Source organism: Abramis brama (genome assembly GCF_963993115.1).
Source record: "Abramis brama genome assembly, chromosome: 1".
Classification (NCBI taxonomy): domain Eukaryota; kingdom Metazoa; phylum Chordata; class Actinopteri; order Cypriniformes; family Leuciscidae; genus Abramis; species Abramis brama.
This window is the reverse complement of record NC_139963.1, coordinates 63,200,619-63,221,167: the sequence shown is the minus strand read 5'-3', so window position 1 is coordinate 63,221,167 and position 20,549 is coordinate 63,200,619. Positions and strand designations below refer to the sequence as shown.

Here is a 20,549-nt window from a genome sequence, read left to right as displayed (position 1 = left end):
ATAAAAAAAAAATAATAATAATAATATATATATATATTAGCGGGAAAAAAAATCATTTTTTTGTTTTTAATTGCATGCCTACAGATCTCAACTTTTTATTTGTGTGTTTTGGCTCTTGTACTGGTGGTGATGGCGTCTCAATGTCAGTTTGTGTGTCTTGAATTGCATAATCAGATGTGTCAGTTGGTGTAGGATGTGTAGGATGTGTACTCTGTGGTGGTGTATGAATTTGAAGAATGTCTTGATCCAAGTCTGTATCTTGGAAGAAAGGTGTAGATGGTCCAGCTTTATCATCAGTTATTGTGTTGGTGTTAATTGGCTCAATCTTTATGATAAAATCATTATGTGTTGTGACTTTCATTTCTGGTAATTCAAGTAGTGCATCAACAATATCGTCGTCAGATCTACTGCGTTTTAAGTCAACGATTGTGCCAATAATGTTATTGCCAATTTTGGCTGTAAATATTTTGCCAGATGTAGATTTCATTGTTAAGTTCCCGAAAGTTTTCATTTGTATTGCAGCTGATTTGAATTGAGTTTTACATTTCTCACACAGTATTTTTGAGCTTGATAGTGACATATTGATAGGGTGTTTTAATGGACAGATATACGTATTTGTAATTTGTGCGCCAATTATTTCACAGTTTTGACTGTTTGAAGATGTGGTTGGAAGAAGGACTGCAGTGTCTTGAGAATTAATGATTCTGAATTCTGTGTCTTTGGTTGTAGTCAAGTATGGTTTGTTGTTGTATTGTCTTACGGAGATATTTGACATGCTGTACCACCGGTCAACTTCAAGGCAGTGCTCGCCCCACACAGTCAGTTCTGCAGATGATGTTGCGTCACAAACAGTGTAAATGGTTTTTTCCAGGAAAGTTCCATCTCTCATTATATTGTGGCCCTCGCTCTCCTGTTGAGCGATTTTGACATTGAGTAGTACCTATTGAAAGAGAAATTTACACAGATTAGTAAAACAGTATGTTAAAGCTCGTTTTCAATTTCAGTAACATGTTTATTTCAATTACATGTATGTATATTTAAAATAATGTTATTTTTTTATATGTATATAAATAAGCATAGGAGTTATCTTTAAAAGCAGACTGTGGATACATTTTCAAATCATACTGCCAAGTCACACCATATATTTGAAAGACAGTGGTGTGCAATGCAGCTTCAATGTTCTTTTGAAGTGTAAAATGTGCAAGTGTGGCTAAACAGCCCCTAATGTTAGGACCAAACTTGAAAATTCTCTCGTGTCAGCATGCACACATAAATTTAGTTCAATATAAATTCAAGTTGTGGAATCAAAGTTTATAAGGGTATTTCTGTTATAGTGGTTAATGTTTAAGTAATATGTGATTAAGTCCATTTAAAATAGATACTGTACATTCAAATTTTCTTATAAAAATGTACTTACTCGTTCATATTGGGAGCTGGTTTTAAGGATGTGCTCCAATGTAAACACTTTCAGATCTGTTTTTTGCGTGTTGTAAATGAATCCAGCATCTCTTATACACAATAATTTAGACGTGTTTGTGAAAAGAATGTCTACTTTCCCGGAATACAGCTGCGAAGGTTGTATCACAATATTCTCCAGCTTAATGGGTCTCCTAGGAGTTGCATGGATTAAGGAAATATAGTTAGTTGTCTGGTATACAGTTTAAAGAGTAAAGTCACACAATCTAAAAAGATGATTGTTTTAAGTTTTCTTGCACTTTAGTAACATTTCTTTTTATAACTGTATGGTACTAATAAATCGTCATATACTAAAATGGATCTTTAGGTTACAGTTCATGGTTGTCTGTTCCCTCTTTTTTTAAATAAAATAAATGTCTTTATCAAAGATTCATAATTAAAACAAATATTATAGACTCGAATTCTAACAATTTAAAGCATCTTAAAATGTATTTTTATATTAAATTTCAAATTTTCATACAATCTTCATGCATAAACAATCCCAGTCACAAGATCATTAAAGCCACTAAATCAATCTTGAGGCTCTAAATTAAAATTACATCTCAAAGATTGAGGGGTGAAACAAACCCCAATATTAATAAATTCAAAAAGGAAAAAATATAAATTAATATTAATCAAATAAATATTTATCACATACAGTTATTAATTTTAATGAGAATAATCTAACATAATAAAAGTATTTTTATAACACCATGGGTTCTAGCGCTTTCATTACAAATATTGTTTATTTAGCTGGAAGGGTTCTGCAATTTTTATGAATCAAATAATTTTAACATGGTATGGTTTAGAACCATTTTTAAGAATGCGTTTAGAGCTAAAAGGTCATTGTGAATGTACTTTTCATAAGAACAACATATGTAACTGACTCACCGATCATTTTCTGATGATTTGAATTGCCCGTGTAGTTCAGGCCTGAATATTCTGATTGTTGATGTGATGTCTTTTTGTTGTAATGTTGCGTCAAAAAAATGTTTCTTGGGGCCCTGTTTTATGTCAGTGACGTTGTGTATATATCCAACAACATTTGATGGACTTGCCATATCTATAAGAAATATTGTATGCACATTAAAAAAATAAAATAAAAAAAAATAAAAAAATTAAGATTTAATAATATGATTATCACTTACAGGAGTCACATGATTTAACATGATGTGGTTATAATTATGAGACATATGTTTTGTGATTTAGTTTGAGTATCTTTGAAATTACACAAAATATTATAAATAAAATATTAAAGTCATATTCTGAATTTAAAAATCATTAAAAGTATATTTAGACTAACCTGTGTGTCAGGGTGCAGGCTGAACAATCTTTCTCCTTCTGAACAAATCTCCTTCTGAACAAATCTCCTTCTGAACAAACCTCCTTCTGAACAAACCTCCTTCTGAACAAACCTCCTTCTGAACAAACCTCCTTCTGAACAAACCTCCTTCTGAACAAACCTCCTTCTGAACAAACCTCCTTCTGAACAAACCTCCTTCTGAACAAACCTCCTTCTGAACAAACCTCCTTCTGAACAAACCTCCTTCTGAACAAATCTCCTTCTGAACAAATCTCCTTCTGAACAAATCTCCTTCTGAACAAAGCTAGAACGTTTTGTGTGGAACAGTTTTCTCTTAATCAAGGTGAACATATGGCAGGATACAGACACATTAAATAGACAAGAATGCACAAAGGATGATTGATCAGAATGGAACTACAAAAGGTGATGATGAGACAAAGAGAGACAGCTGTGATGAATATTAGTGTCTATGGTGATAAATGACAAGCAGGTGATGAGTTATCAGTGATTGCTGATGACGTGAAGGTGATGAACATATATAGTATATCAGATATGTTTAGTTGAAATTACTTTATGCTCAATGTCATGTGCTAACTTGAAGACATGTTTTGTTATTGTTCACACATTGGTTTTTATACATATGGTGCTGAATTGTGAACTATTACTTTCTATGTATGTATTTTGAGCCCTGCTGTAGTATTGAATTGTGTTGGTAAATTTGAATATATAGTATAAATAGATAAAATGTGTGATGTATGAAATTGTTGACTATTTAAATAAACAAAAGTCAATTGTACCATTTTGTTGTGTTTAATATACAAATAAATACAATTATATTTGAAAGATGGATGTGAATAAACCTTGATTTTTTTCAGCATTAATCATATGGATAAGAAAACTCCATTTTAAAAACTTTTGAATTAAAATAATTGTGCATTTAAAAACAGATTAGAAAACTATTTACAGCATGTGACAAAACAGCAGTATAATTCAGTCATTGAACATTGAACATGAACATTGTCTTGACAATGGTATCATATGACAATTTTGAATGTAGACAATGTTAAGAATTACATTAATACAAGATTAGGGGTTTAAAATGATTCAAATTTGTATTGTCTGTGCTGAGGTGATCAATTTAATTATAAAGTGTATTTAAAAACATTAGGGGTTAAAAAACTATTTTGAGTAAATGAAAAAAAAAACAAATACAATGATTATTTAAAACAATTACAAAAGGGTATTCAAAATTGTGAAATAATTGGTGCACAAATAACTAACATGTCTGTCAATTAAACCATCACATTAGTAACATGCCACTATTCAGTTTGTGGCTATAAGCGTCCAAAAAGTGGCATAAGTGGCATAGTGTCCAAAATGTTAAACTCAATTCAAACCAACTGCAATAGAAGTTAAAACATAGAAACCTCATCATAAAAATCTACCTCTGACAACATTTTTACAGTAATAGCATTGAAATAGCATTGTTTGCACACTGGTTGATGTAAAATGCAACAGATCTAATGATGATATTGTTGATTTTCTGCTTGAACTACTAGAAATGAAAGTTACTACATACAATGACTTTATCATTAATTGAGCCTATAGCTTCACTGGAGATCAACACAAGTGTGATGAATGAGGACACTACTGAAAGAGCTGGACAGGCTGAACAATACTTTGAAGATAAAGAGTTTGATCAAACCACACAGTACACATCCTATTTCAACTGACAAATATCATTGTGCCATCCAGGAAACACAAATTGACAGAGCAACTCTCCAAGTCAGCACGTCCAACTGCAGAAATATAAAGACAAAAAGTTGCAATTACTACAGCTTAAAGCTTTTTTCTCAACTGTGAATTTGTAGTTTCCATTTCATTTCATACTTGATTAAATATCTGCATGTTGAAAATGTATAGTTTTTTTTTCACATTTTGCCATGTGTATATTGAGAATTAAAAAGACTGCAAGGAAACTCATGCATTCTATTTGTTGTTGGTAAATAAATATAATTCACATTAAATGGAATGAAATGAAGAGCAAAACTGCAATACTATAGGTTAGAAATAGTTTGATAAATCAGAATGGATTTATCAGATCCAGCAGATCTAGTTCTGAAGATATTAAACACTTCAGACAGCAAGATGGCTTCCAATGATTGTATTTATTGACCCTGAAAAATGACATGGGACAATTTGATCAGAATATTATCAGTTGTGCAAATCTTTTTCCACATTATACACGGTGCACAGATCACTTGTTAGCTCCATGTGCGTCACTGAAAACTCACAATACATATAATAAATTCAGCAACATATTGCCTTCATTACTCAGTGAACTTTAACCAAATGAACACCTCTAAACATACCAATATTAGCTGGAAAGAATGAAGGAAACAAGAGCGTCTTGTCTCAACAGCGTCCATGTGCTCTCCGAGGCTGTGTAACTCAGACACTCTAAAGGCATGGTGTGCAACACTGATAAGTGTCCCATTTAATGAAACACCTTAATTTATAGTTCCTAACCACAAAAATATTGCATGACTCACTCGTACAAGTATTTAGGTATAACAAGGAAATCAAAAGTCTTTTATGTCATAGAAAAAAGTTTTAGGAAGTTCATCATAAAAAAATAAAATATAATTAATATTTCTTCATTCCCAACTTGCTAAACAACTCCTCAAGCATTGTAGGCTACTAAGTTACTTGTCCTGCTCTGTGTGGGTCTTGAACCTTGGTCTCTGGTGTGAGAGTCAGGTGCTCTAACAAGGAGGCTAGCTGGCCCTCTTTACACTAGCTTCTTCCAAAGCAGTGAAATTAATATTTTTTAATGAATGGCTTGATTTGTTTTATCAATATTCATTTTTCAGGAACAGAATAACATTATGCACAGTGAGGAGCCTACAGATTAAGAGCTTCATATGAGAAAAATACAATAATAAAAACAACACATTTTTTAATGGTTAATTTCAGATCAAAACCTGCAAATGACCATTAGGTGTCAGATTGATTCAAAGCATTATGGAACATTTGGTTCAACTGTTTCACAAAGCCTCAATCTTACCACAACTATTTGTGCTCACTTTAATGAGAGGAATACTTTTGCAGTATGGTCATATGCCATATGAGATTTGAACCCATGATCAGAATGGCTCAGGATTTGTAGTATGTGGATTAACATATTGCACCACTTAGAAGATGCTGAACTAAACCGCTGCAGAGGAGAGGCTACAGTGTAATAATAATAATAATGATTAGTAATTGGTTATTTGATTGGTTAAGTGGTGTAATTAGTGTAATGCAATTAGTGTAATTAAGTTGAGCAATTAGTGAGGGTTTATAAGACAGGCAAAAAAGGAGACTATTTTCTGTGTTTCTTGACAAGGTGAGGTTAAGCAGGTCATAAATTAAGCAATGTGTTTTGAAATTACATCAGTGTACAATTTTAGTTCTTTTGTATGAAACTCATGGGTATGTTGTAGAAAGAATTTTAGAGATCAGAGTTTTTTGTGTATTTTTAATGAATGTTGACAAAATGGTTGCTCTCATGAAGGGCTGTCACATGCTTCTACAAACATTTATATAAACAGCATTATTTAGGCTAAGACTAAGATATATATAATATAATATAATATAATATAATATAATATAATATATGAGCATTTTTATTATCAAGCTTTTTTATTTTGGATCAGTTATTTCACTTTAATGACGATTAATAGGTAATTTTCATTGACATAAAAGTGAAATAACAACATAAACATACAAGCTTGATAAAAAAATGATCATTTTTATAAGAAAATGTCAGATGGCATTTAGAGGCTTTTGCATCTAAAGTCTTCATACATGCATATATATAATTAAATTAGAATATTTGATAAGTGTTTATGTGAAAAAAAAAATATGTAAATGTATATGTTAACAGACATTAAGTTAAATTCTATATATATTCACATACACTCATATCAAATATCTTAATTTTCAAGTAAACATTTATTTCAGAATTGTTAAATATTTCTATGTGAAATTGGATAGAAAATCAGTATAGTGTAATGAAGTGAAGTATTTTTGGGTGTTTTGTAAAACTGGCAACTTCAGTTATGCAAGTATACATAATCTTCTTGTTTATATTTACAGATGCCACGACCTATGAAAAGGGCCCGCATAGCCAAGAAGCTTGCGCAACAATGGTGTGCAAATACAGAGGTTCCGCCACTTCCTCTTGAAAAAAAGGCAGAGGTTGCACCCCCTCTTAAAAAAAGGCAAACAGAGGCTGCACCGCCTCCTCTTAAAACAAGTCAGGCAGAGGCTGCACCGCTTCCTCTTAAAACAAGTCAAGCAGAGGTTCGGCCACTTCCTCTTAATAAATTGGCAGAGGTTCGGTCGCCTCCTCTAAAGAAAAAGGCACAGGGAACATCATGTCCCTTTGACATACAGGGAAGACTCTTCCCTTTTACCGGGAGACCATCGTGTAACCCATACCAAAGAACATCGCACCCTCAAATCCAGGAGAATCTTCTGGTGGAGGATATGCAGGTTCTTTCGGCAGAGGTTCGGCCGCTTCCTCTTGAAAAAATGGCAGGGGTTCCGCCGCTTCCCCTTAAACAAATGGCCCAGATGAGCCGTCTGGAAAGAGGGAGAATGAGAATAGAAAGCCCTCTTCAGCAAAACCTTTACGCTTTTGAAACTGTACAAACCTTTGAAACCTTTGAAACTTTTACAACTGAGAAAACTGAAAAAAACTTGAGCAAAATGAGACAAAACCCACAAAACCTAATTTCTATGAAACTTCATGATAATGCTTTGAATGTTTCAGCTGTATTCTCTGAATTTCCACAGAGATCAGTGCTTCAAGGTTCCTTTCATCAAGGTGATGCCCGATTTGGAAATTCACGTGGCAGACAGTGTGGTGCCATCAGTCTGACAGCAGTGTTGACAAGCAAGATGAAGAACGTGCTGACTTGGACGAGACAAGATCTTGATGGTGTCTTAGTGGCAGGAACACACCTTTATGAATGGTTACGAAATCAGGGTAACATAAATGACCGAGAAGTGGTGGGTAGGAATTACACTGCAGTCCATGAGTTACCAAGGAGACATGTTCTGGGTAATACAGTATTTTCAATAGAGTATGCAGAGTCTCTCACTGGATTTGTTGATGTTGATGACTATGATGCAGCATTAATAAATGTGGCCATGCCAGTTGATGTAGCTCTTCAGCAAGCTCTACTGAGTGCTGATGCTTTCCTTTTATGTATCTGTGCCAACACATGTGCAGTTATTAAGGAGGGTTCATGGTATGCCTTTGTTGATTCTCATGCTAACATGACAGAGACAAGTTGTGTTGCTTATCACGACACCATAGAATCTTTGTATGGCTACATTAATAAGATGGCACATTCATTTGGGGTAACTGCACCACGATTTGAGGTAACTGGAGTTTTTGTAAATGCAGATTCTGAAGTTTCTCACTCGCTGGAGGTGGACCGCAGCAGTTTCCCATGTTCTTCTGGTAAAGCACTTTACAGTGAAGTTCTAAAACGCAAACCCAAGGTATGCAAATCGGTGACTACTGAGGTAAGGTCATCTGACTTTCAATTACCTGAGGTTGTAATTCAAAATACAAGAAGCAATAATGTTCCAATGCCGCAGCCAGTGTGTAATGTGTTGCCAAGTAAAGGAAAAAGGGGGAGAAGAGAAAATCAAGATGACCTCTCAGAGAAACGGGTTACAAAGTCTCACTCCCTGGAGGCAGACCGCAGCAGTTTTCCATGCTCTTCCGGTAAAGCACTTTACAGTGAAGTCTTAAAACGCAAACCCAAGGTATGCAAATCTGTGACGACTGAGGTAAGGTCATCTGACTTTCAATTACCTGAGGTTGAAGTTCAAAATACAAGAAGCACTGACCTTTCAATGTCGCAACCAGTGTGTAACGTGTTGCCAAGTAAAGGAAAAAGGGGGAGAAGAAAAAAGCAGGATGAGCAGGTCTCTGAGAAACGGGTTAAAAAATCTCATGTTGAAAATGTTGTAGTAGATGACATAATAATTACTGATGTTTCAATTCCAGAAATATTTTTTTCTCCCTTGACTCTTAGAGATCAGCAAGCTTTATGTGAACTCTTGCTTCTGACAAATGATAACAGTGACTGTGATGTTGCAACAAACTTTGGTCCCATTGCAGGTCCGTGTCAGACAAAGAGTATCAAACCAGATGGTAACTGCTTTTTCAGATCACTGGCATATGCAATTTGTGGAAGTGAGGACAAGCATTTGAAGATTCGTCGTGCAGTTGTCAAACACCTGAAAATGAATGCTTCAATATTTGAGAGGTATGTGAGAAGTGAGTATACTTCAGTAGAGGACTACTTGACACAATCTAGAGTCTATTATTCTGGGTCATGGGTCACTGAAATTGACATCTTTGCTTCTGCTGATCTGTTTAAAACAACCATAATGACTTTTAATGATGGACGGTGGAATGCACACAAACCTACTGGAGAGGTAATTGCAAACAATGCAATATATTTGAAAAACCGTAATGGTAATCATTATGAAGTTGTGACATGTGTTAAGCACAGAGATCAAGACATTTGCGCAGGGAAGTGTGGGAATGCCACTTCAAATGAGGTGAGAATGCCATGTCTGCGTAAAAGGAAGGTAAGCGATGCTGCACAGAATGACCAAGAGAGATACTTGAAAAAACTGAAGGATCAGAAGTCCAAGTATGATAATGACATTGATTTCAGACAGAATAAAATTGACTATGCCAAAACAAAATACTGTAGTGATAAAGATTATAGACAGAAAAAAATTAAAGTTCTTCGTGATAAATATTTAAAAGATTGTCATGCATGTTTGTTTAAGCGTGAACGTTCTAAGGCCAAGTATTCAAGCAATATTCAGTTTCAGAAACGTGTTTGTCAGTATTCTCGGATGAAATATAAAAATAATGTCTCATTTCAGGCAACTGTACGTGAGTATTCCAAGAAGAAATATCTTCAAAACCTGGCCTTTAAAGCAAGAGTATGTGAGTATTCCAAGAAGAAATATCTTCACAACCTGGCCTTTAAAGCAAGAGTATGTGAGTATTCCAAGAAAAAATATCTTCACAACCTGGCCTTTAAAGCAAGAGTATGTGAGTATTCCAAGAAAAAATATCTTCACAACCTGGCCTTTAAAGCAAGAGTACGTGAGTATTCTAAGAATAAATATGTTAAAAACTTGGTCTTTAAAGCAAGAGTGCGTGAGTATTTGAAGACAAAATATCACAAAGATGTAAACTTTCATTTCAGTAAAATACAAAAAGGCTGTGAGGTATATGCAAAAAAAAGGGAAAAACACAAAGACATTGGTGTTACAATTGCCAGTTTTCGTCAAGAAGTGAGTAGAGGTCCAGAGTTTGTGTGCTGTGTCTGTCACCGTTTACTTTTCAGAAAGCAGGTTACTGAATGCAAACCAGAATGCTATGAAGAGAAAGGAGAAAAAATAGCTGCTTTGGCAAGAAGATGCATCACACTGAGGTATGTACATGTTTGTGATGAAAAATGTCATAATCCTTCTGGTTTTTCTCCAAGGTGCAAATTGTGGATTTGTCCAACCTGTCATCGAAAAATCATCAGTGGAAAACTGCCTGAAGAGAGTGTTGCTAACAATATGCATTTGGTGGACATTCCAAATCAACTAAAGTGTCTTAACTCCTTAGAACAACATCTTGTGGCACGTAATATTCCTTTTTTGAAGTTACTCTGTCTTCCCCGTGGAAAACAAAATGGCTGCCATGGACCTGTGGTGTGTGTTCCTGTAAATACTGCAGATGTGTCAAATATTCTTCCACGAAATGAATGTGATGACAAGATGATAAGGATAAAACTGAAGCGCAAGTTAACCTACAAAGGGCATTATGAGTACAAGCATGTTCACACTGATCGTGTTAGAAATGCTCTGAGATGTTTGATCAGGTGCAATAAATGGTACAAGGATGTGGAGATTAATGAACAATGGATCAACTCTTTGAATGAACCAGAAGAGAATGTTGCTGAAGAAATGGAGGAACAAGCTGAAGTTGAAAAGAGTGAAGAGGAAAATGATACTGAAGAACAGCCAGAGGAAGACTTGACTTACATCAAAGAGCAGAGTGGTCTTTTGTCAGACACATGTTTACAACCTGTCAATCTTGGTTCAGAAGTAATTGATCAGCATTTTCAAGATATATTAAATGTGGCACCAGCTGAAGGTAACAGTCCTATTAAATTACTTTCTGATAAAAGCAATGAAGCAAAATGTTTCCCTGTTCTCTTCCCAACTGGTGGTCCAACATTCCATGATGAGAGAGAGAAAAAAATCACACTGTCACGATATCTAAATGCACGAATCCTCAACGCAGATGGACGTTTTGCACAAAGCACAGACTTCATTTTCTATGCACAATATATGTCAGAGTTGGATCAAATTGTATCTAATGTTTCCATTGCTTTGCGAAAAGGGTCGGACAAGAGGTTGTTGAAAGAAGTAACTTCGGATATGCTCACAAACCCAGAGTCATTGGCTGAAATATTGAATTATGATGAAGGATACAAGTTTTTGAGACCAGTCCGTGGAACGCCACCCTATTGGCAATCAACTCAAAAAGACCTTTTTGCACTGATAAGACAACTAGGTATTCCAACTTTCTTTGCATCCTTTAGCTCTGCTGATCTCAGATGGCCTGAAATGATCAACACCATCCTGGAGCAAGAACAGAAAAATGTCAGTGTTGATGAGCTTGACTGGTCTGAGAAATGTGGACTAATTAGAAGAAACCCAGTCACTGCTGCAAGGATGTTTGATTATAGATGGCATTGTTTTTTGAAAGATGTCATTATGTCACCCGCTCAACCTATTGGAAAGATAAAAGACTACTTTTATCGTGTAGAGTTTCAACAGCGTGGATCTCCTCATGTTCATTGTCTGTTTTGGGTTGAAAATGCTCCAAAGTTAAATGAAGACAATGAAGACAATGATGCTTTGGTTGCTGCTTTCATAGATCATTACATCACTTGTGAGACACCAGGAGATGATGACGCAGAACTTTATGAGACTGTGAACAGTGTTCAAAAGCACAGCAGCAGACATTCCAAGACATGCCGGAAGAAAAACACAGTGTGTAGATTTAATTTTCCACGACCTCCATCTAGCCGCACATTTATAACAAGAGCCATACGAGATGACTTGAAAGGCAATGATGGAAATGAGACTGCAAGTGCAATTCTGAAGAAAATGAAAACTGTGTTAACAGAATCTGGAGTAAATTTTGATTCAGCCGATGCCTTTTTCCAATCCATTGGAATTAATCAAGCTGTGTTTGAGAAGGCGTACAAGAAATGTTCTAAAAAGAAAAGTGTCGTCTTGAAACGAAGTCCAAAAGATGTTTGGGTAAATCAATATAACCCTCATTTATTGCGCGCATGGCAAGGCAACATGGATATCCAGTATGTCACAGATGCTTACTCTGTAGTGGTTTATATTATTAGTTACATCACAAAAGCAGAACAAGAAATGGGACTGTTGTTACAACGCGCACAAAATGAAGCTATGAATGGAAATCTCGAAGCAAGATCATCGTTAAAAATGTTGGGAAGTGTATATCTACACAACAGAGAAGTTTCAGCTCAAGAGGCAGTGTACCGCCTAACGGGTATGCACTTGAAAGAATGCTCTCGCAAAGTCCAGTTTATTCCAATTGGAACAGATCCTGTGAAGATGAGTTTGCCTTTGCGTGTTCTCCAGAACAAAGATGACCATTCTGGTGAAGTAAACAGTTTTTGGATGAACAGTTTGGTTGACCGATACAAGAGTAGACCAAAAACAGAACATTTTGAGATTCTATGTCTGGGCAGTTTTTGTTCAGAATACAGGATATTGTCATCATCTGAGCTATCTTCACAAAATAAAGAAAATGTGATCAAGCTTAACAACAATTGTGGGTATATGGTAAGAAGAACTCGAACTGAACCTGCAGTAATAAGGTATCCAAGATTTTCACCAACAAAAGATCCAGAAAAGTACTATCATTCACTACTACAACTTTTTTTACCACATTTTGAAGATTGTCAGCTGAAGCCTGATAAGTTCCACACTTATGAGGATTTCTACAACAATGGTGCTGTGAAATGTGGAAGAAATGTGACCGAAGTAAAATCTATTGTTGATTCTAATCGAGCACTGTTTGAAAAGGACAGTGATGAAATGGACAGAGCTCAACAGGTCTTGGAGCTGGGTGTTGATTTGGAAGATGCTTGGGCTGCATTGTGTCCTGAAACAGAGAAGGAGCGCCATGAATGTATTGAGCTAAAGAAGAAAAACGTACTTCCTGAAGAAGATGATTCTGACACACTTATTCCAGATCTTGTAGCAAACCCTCGAACTGCATTCATGATTGAAAACAGTAATGCTGCAATGTCTCGAGATGAAGCATTGGGTTTACTAAGATCATTAAATGCTAAACAGTCTGCGATATTTTACAAAGTTCGCGACTGGTGTTTACAAAAACTGCATGGAGAAAATCCTGAACCGTTTCACTTGTTTGTTACTGGTGGAGCAGGCACAGGAAAAAGCCATTTAATCAAAGCAATATGCTATGAATCTTCTAGACTCTTGTCTCAGCTGTCTGACAACCCTGATGATAGGAGTGTGATTTTATGTGCATCAACTGGAGTAGCTGCATACAACATTGGAGCTGCTACCATACACACCACTTTTTCAATTGGTGCTAATGTCAAATTGCCATATCAACCACTAAGTGATGACAAAATCAATTCTCTGCGTTCCAAATTTGGATGGTTGCAGATTTTGATTATTGATGAAGTATCCATGGTTGACCATCACCTTTTGTCATATGTTCATGGGAGATTGAGACAAATCAAACAAACTGGTGATTACTCCCTCTTTGGAAAAGTAAGTCTTGTAGCTGTAGGAGATTTTTATCAGCTGCCGCCTGTCAAAGGAACTCCACTTTATGCTGATCCAAAAGGAGTGAACCTTTGGGAAAACAACTTTGAAATTGCTGAATTAACTGAAGTTGTTCGGCAACAAGATGTATCTTTTGCTGAAACCTTAAATCGTCTGAGAGTTCGTAAAAAAAATGAACCTCTAAGCTCAAGTGACATCAACATGTTGAAGCAACGTGAAACAGGAGAAGAATGCGGGGATGTTCATATATTTCCTACAAATAAAGAGGTTGATGAATACAATATTCAGAGACTAAATGAGGTTTGTCCTGAGGCAATCAGTATTCGAGCTCAAGATTTTGTGAGAAATCCAAAAACTGGAAGGATTGAAAAAAAAGTTGGATTTCATTCAACCGTTTTCAACTCATGTTTGGCTAAATGTGTTTCCTTGGGTGTTGGAGCAAGAGTTATGTTAAAGAAAAATATTGATGTTTCGGATGGACTTGTGAATGGAGCCTTTGGTACAGTTGTCCATATTAGCAGAAGTGAAAAACAGGAAGATGATTATGATGATGACTTTCCATCAGCCATTCATGTGGAATTTGATGATCCAAATGTGGGAAAAATTCAGAGATCAAACCAACGACATAGATTTTCCCAAAATTCTACAGTAATTGAAGTTCAAGAAGATCAAGTCACAACCAACGGTGGTTTAAGACGCCAATTTCCACTTAGACTGGCATGGGCATGCACTGTTCACAAAGTGCAAGGGCTCACAGTAGATAAAGCTGTCGTATCCCTTGACAAGATATTTACTTCAGGACAAGCATATGTTGCATTGAGTCGTGTGAGAACTCTCAATGGACTAATAATTCAAAACTTCAAGGAGTCTGTAATATACTGTAATGATCAAATTGACTTGGCAATGAAAAATATACCAAAATTTCCATTAGAAAGTCACACTTTCTCAAAGACACCTGGTATATTTACAATTGCTCTTCACAATGTGCAAAGTCTTCAAGCTCATGTTCAAGATATTCAAGCTCACAGACAACTTATGAATGCAGATTGTATTTGTTTAACTGAAACATGGCTAAAAGTTGAAGACCAAGTACAAATACCAGGATTTATTTTCAAGCATAATCCAAGAGCTAAGTGCTATGACAACAGCACTCCACTTTTCAGTAATTTAAAACAACAGCGAGGAGGTGGAGTTGCTATTTACTGTTGTGAAAACATGTTTTTTAAAGTTATCATTCCAGAACCTTGCAATTTGGAATGTTTGTACTTCTCAGTTCCACATATCAGTTTGAATGCTGCTCTGCTGTACAGGCCTAATTCATATCAAATTGATGTGTTTCGACAAAATCTGTTACATGTTATTACTGAGCTGGAAAAACATCCAGGAAAGAAAGTAATTATGGGAGACTTCAATGAGGACATCTTAACATCATCTTCAATTAAGAAACTACTGGAAGTCCATGGATACAGTCAACATGTGCAATGTCCTACAACTGAAAAGGGTACGTTAATAGACCATGTCTATATTAAAGATGCAGAAAATGTTACAATTGAAATTGTTTCAACTTATTATAGTTACCATGAAGCAGTACTAGTTTCAGTAAAGTAATTGACATTTCTGGCACATAATGAAGACTGTATAACTGCATTTTTCTTTTATGTGCCCCTACCATGCTACAATTAATCTGAGGTCCATGGAGGTCTGTTCAAGTTCACAAGTGAAAACGGTACGTTATTAGACCATTTATTTCAAATCATATCATTAAGGTGAGACACAGCAGACAAAAACATCGATTTTTCATGCAGTGGTCAGTTTTGAGATTTTGGGCTAGTTTACTAATTCAATAAGTATTATTTCAAGCTGCTATAAAGAAAACATTGAAAATGAAGATGTTTATTTTATTACATTTTGTTTACTTGCGGCAGTAAGTTTCTCCCGAATTTACCAGGAAGTTAGTATTCCAACATGACATGCTGAGATCTGTCTGTTCACTGAAGTCTGTCATGACCGGGATAGTTGTAAAGCTTTGAGTCTCCTGCACAATGCCATGTAAACCAAATATGGGCATTTTCTTTCTATCAGTAATCAATCGTGAATGTCCAAAGGGGGATTTAAAGCTAACGAAGAAATCTCATTTAGAACTATTAAATCTTTAACTGCCGTTTTCTCAAAATTAGTTTTTGTATTTTATTGTCATTCTCCAGTAGAAACCTCTCCGCTTATGTAGCACCTATGTACACCAAACTTTCCAGTTATACACTTAGCAGTATTCTGAAGATATTTTCAGAGGGATTTGTTAATAAATCATTCCTGGCCTGATTTATGTGACATTTTAATAAAAAAATATGGCGAAAATTTATTTTTTTTATGGCCATGGACAGTATATTTTGATTCCCTAGTTAATGAAAGCATCCTGAAATCCCTCTAAGTTTTTATTTTCATCTTTTGTGTAAACCAAATGAAAAAATAATTTTGCACCTGGCTTTATCATATGTTCAGATCTATCTACTGAAAATATATACAAAATCGTGCATATTTAGTGACATGATGCCTAATTTGCATAATTAAACATACAAATTTCTAAAACTTGTAATACATTTTTTTATATACTTTAAGTAATCAACTGAGGAAGTTTCATGGTGATATCTATTATTTTAAAATTTTACCCTATTCCCCTTTAGTGTCTCGCCTTAACCCCTTACCTGTCACCCCCCTTTTTGAGAATGGACATTAAAATGCACTATTCAAGCTTAAGTGGTTGTAATTCAAGAATGTTTTGGAGTATAGACCCAAGTTGGTCTTAAAGGGAGAAAATAGCAGATTATTACTGAAATGAAAGCAGTTATTGAAGTTTAATTTTACATTAAATCAAATATTATTAAATATTTTTCTTTTATATAATATATATATATATATATATATTACTAAATGTTTTACAAAACAATTACTATAAATCAAAGCCATATGTAACCAAGTTGTGTTCCAAATTTGAAGTTGGATATCAAAAAAATTTAAGTTCCCATGAGATGTTTACGCGTATTACCAAAAATAGCCACTGGGTGTCATTGAATTCCATTGAATTTAACTGTATGCATTCTACCATAACAAATTAATAAATTTCTGTCCAAATATCACTTCTGTCACAAAATATGGAACCTTGAGGCTCAGACCTTTCTGACAATGTGTTTTCTCAAGATTAGAAAATATTTTTATCATAAATTATGAAACATGACGCCCAAAAGTGGAGGAGCCTGATAAAATAATTTAGAGTACCATTTCTATGGTAACACAATGTCCAATTTCAAAACCGTTTTCACAGGATGAATTCTGAGATCATAAGCTTTCAAATGATACCTAATTTATGATAACTACTAAAATATGTGATGTAATAAAAAAAAGGCAATATAAAAGATAATATTATATATTAGGGGATAATATGCATATCCTACTTTTTAGAGTAAACGGGACAGTGTATATCTGCATACGGGACGATGACAGTTAAAGTGTTCAGAAAATTATTTCTGTTGTAATTTCTGCAAGTCCACTAGTATTTTATCAAGAAAGGTTTGGTCATGTAAGGTAATATGTCTGATTTATGCAGCACGCTGAACTAAGAAATGTATATAACTGCACTGTCTATTCTTTTTTTTGTCCATACCATGTGACACACATCTTGAGATTTCAAGGTCCATACAGTCCTGACCATTCCATACCAAGTTCTATCCATTGTTCATCGGGCACAACCCAGCACCTCCCATAATTGCTCTTCTTTCTGGAGCTCCAAAGCTACATCCAGTCAAGGTTTTTGTTGTTTATGCATTTCATTTGTTCAATTTGTGTATCTGATTTGTCTTGATCTTTTTAAGACAATGTCTCTGGTTTTTAGTTGAAAAATTGTTTTTGATCTAATTTCTGCCCTAGTCTAAGCCATCCAAACAACACTGGATGCTTCCAATCAGCATAGGAAGCATCCACAAAGACTGCCTGCATTCCTACAGTTGTCTTATAAAATGCAATTAAGTTAATAGGATTTCAAGAAAACATCTAAAAAAGATCTAGAAAACTTCACATAAAAAGGTAAGTTGACATGATTATGTACATTTTAATAGTTTAAAAAGAAAATATTTAAGGCACTACATCAACTAACAATATAATTTCAGATTTATAGACTGCAATGTCCACTACTGACAAAAAGGTAAGCTAACATAGTGTCTACATTAGTAGCAAAATATTGTTAAGTCTTCACTTCAGCAGTTCAACAAATGTATTTTTTTAGATTTCTGAAACACTGAAGTCATAACGTCCTCCATATACCCATCACAAGATTCTCTGCTCCACAAAATTCTCTGCTCCATGAACTTTTATAAAGAAGTGCACAAGTGATATAACAGTAAGTTTTATTGAAGTACATTTAAGTTGTTGACATTTATACAAGCACTGATTAATCTACTAATTGTACACTTTCAAGTTTGTACAGAAACTCAATAACTACTGTTGATATTTTGAAGTCCACATATCCCTATACAAATGACGGTAAGCTAACAGACCATGTGTATGTTAGTTGCGAAATGTTTTTAATGTAAAGACTTCACTTATTGCACTTTGTTCAATGAATGTAATGTTTTCAGATTTCTGAAATTCACCAAAGTCCTAACTTTCTCCATATATCCATCACAAGATTATCTGCACCATTAACTTTTATAAAGAATCGTACAACTATTAAGATGGTAGGTTTGATTGAAGAAAATTTAAGTTGTGGACATTTATACAAGCACTGATTAATCTACTAATGGTACACTTTCAGATTTGTGCAGCAACTCAATAACTACTGTTGTTATTTTGAAGTCCACAAACCCCTATACAAATGTCAAATGTCCCCATATACAAACTAACAGACCATGTCTATGTTAGTTGCAAAATGTTTAATGCGAAGACTTCACTTATTGCACTTTGTTGAATGAATGTAATATTTGCAGATTTCTGAAATTCACTGAAGTCATAATTTCCCATATACCCATCACAAGATTATCTGCTCCATGAACTCCTATAAAGAAGTCCACAGCTGATAAAAAGGTATATTTCATTGTATGTCTGCATAATTTAAATTGAAACGCTTTCATTCAAACCCTGATTAATCTACTATTGGTACACTTTCAGATTTGTGCAACAACTCAATAACCACTGTTGATATTCTGAGGTCCATAAACTCTTATACAAATTTTCACTACTGACAAAAAGGTAAGCTAACAAAAACATTGCCATTAAGAAGAAAATGTTTGTTAACCCTTTACTTTCACCAAGCAGTTTGTTCAATGCTTGTCATCTTTGCAGATAACTTCCTCCATATACCCATCTCAAGATTATCTGCTTCATTAACTTTTATAAAGAAGTTCACAACTGATAAAACGGTACATTTTATTGAAGTAAATTTAAGTTGTTGACTTTTATACAAGCACTGATTAATCTACTAATGGTACACTTTCAGATTTGTGCAGCAACTCAATAACCACTGTTGATATTCTGAAGTCCACAAACCCTTGTACAAATGTCCACTACCAACAAAAATGTAAGTTAACATACAATGTCTATGTTAGCTGCAAAATATTTTATGTGAAGACTTCACTTGGAGCATTTAATGAATGTAATATTTTCAGATTTCTGAAACACACTGAAGTCATAACTTCCTCCATGTACTCATCACAAGATTTTCTGATCCATGAACTCCTATAAAGAAGCCCACAGCTGATAAAAAAGGTATATTTCATTGCATGTCTGCAAAATTGAAATTGAAACGCTTTCATTCAAGCCCTAGTTAATCTACTTTCAGATTTGTGCAACAACTCAAAAACCACTGTTGATATTCTGAGGTCCATAAACTCCATAAACAATTTTTCACTACTGAAAAAAGGTAAGCTAACAGACATTTTCTACATTGATGGCTATGTTTTTTGTGTAAACCTTTTACTTTCACCAAGCAGTTTGTTAAACGCATGTAAACTTTGCAGATATCTGAAACGCACAAGTCATAACTTCCTCCCATATACCAATCGCAAGATTTTCTACTGCATGAACTTCTGTAAATTATACAACTGATTAAAAAAGGTAATATACAATGAATATATTCAAACGTGTTACTGAAAACATATAATTTTGTGATTTTTGATAACTTTATTGCTTTTCCCCTCTAGCAATAGTGACAACAACAGTCTTGTCAACTATCAATTCAGAAAATGTTCTGAAAGAACTTTAAACGTATGCAGGCAGTCAATTAATTTATTTTACTACTGAATACATCTCCACAGTAACAATGTTGAATGGATGGCTTGTATTATATTTGGCCTATGTACAGTTACTTAATATGTGCCAGCCAAAAGAGGATGGCCTGCCCCGGCTGAGTCTGGTTCCTCCCAAGGTTTCTTCCTTTACCACTCTGCTGATTATGCTCCACCCTTTGATCCAAGATGTTCCACCCTACTATTATGCTCCACCCTTTGATCCAAGATGTTCCACCCTACTAAGGGAGTTTTTCTTGCCACTGTCGCCTTTTGGCTTGCTCACTGGGGTATTAAGGCACATGTTCAAGATAAATATGTAATAAAGATTCTTTTTAATAAAATGATTGAAATATACTTTGTCTCTGTAGCCATTTACTTCACTTTACTGTCAGTGATTTTCTACTTGTACTAAATGGATATAGACTATATTTAGTATATGAATTGATTCTACACAAACTTGGTGTCTTTTACAAAAAGTGCATCATAAAACAGCTTAGTGGATAGAGCATTTACATAATTTTCATTTAATTTGTAGTATGCTATTATTTAACAGTTGTTTTTATTGT

At 34.7% G+C, this 20,549-nt stretch overlaps 1 protein-coding gene and 1 long non-coding RNA gene across 5 annotated transcripts; one reads left to right on the top strand and one right to left on the bottom strand.

Annotated features, from left to right (window-relative positions):
- Positions 1 to 48: 48 nt before the first annotated feature.
- On the bottom strand, positions 49 to 5,970 carry LOC311092092 (uncharacterized protein). Of its 2 annotated transcripts, XM_084128414.1 has the most exons (5): positions 5,131 to 5,970; positions 2,759 to 4,557; positions 2,347 to 2,518; positions 1,418 to 1,610; positions 49 to 940 (listed from the first exon to the last, which is right to left on the bottom strand). In XM_084128414.1, exons 3-5 carry the CDS (start codon positions 2,514 to 2,516, stop codon positions 53 to 55), a joined length of 1,251 nt encoding a protein of 416 aa, XP_083984540.1. In that variant the 5' UTR covers positions 2,517 to 2,518; positions 2,759 to 4,557; positions 5,131 to 5,970; the 3' UTR covers positions 49 to 52. The 2 variants fall into 2 exon arrangements, with proteins under 2 accessions (XP_083984540.1, XP_083984539.1); XM_084128413.1 differs by having other exon boundaries at positions 2,347 to 4,557.
- A 9,402-nt stretch (positions 5,971 to 15,372) lies between these two features.
- On the top strand, positions 15,373 to 20,337 carry LOC311091135. 3 transcript variants are annotated; one of them, XR_014608002.1, is made up of 13 exons: positions 15,373 to 17,509; positions 17,630 to 17,785; positions 17,869 to 17,903; positions 17,985 to 18,098; positions 18,177 to 18,241; positions 18,685 to 18,781; positions 18,866 to 18,946; positions 19,040 to 19,116; positions 19,194 to 19,274; positions 19,363 to 19,462; positions 19,536 to 19,616; positions 19,714 to 19,810; positions 19,897 to 20,337. It is a non-coding gene; the product is annotated as an uncharacterized lncRNA (long non-coding RNA). The 3 variants fall into 3 exon arrangements; XR_014608003.1 differs by having other exon boundaries at positions 19,521 to 19,616; XR_014608001.1 differs by lacking the exon at positions 18,177 to 18,241.
- The last annotated feature ends 212 nt before the right edge of the window (positions 20,338 to 20,549 follow it).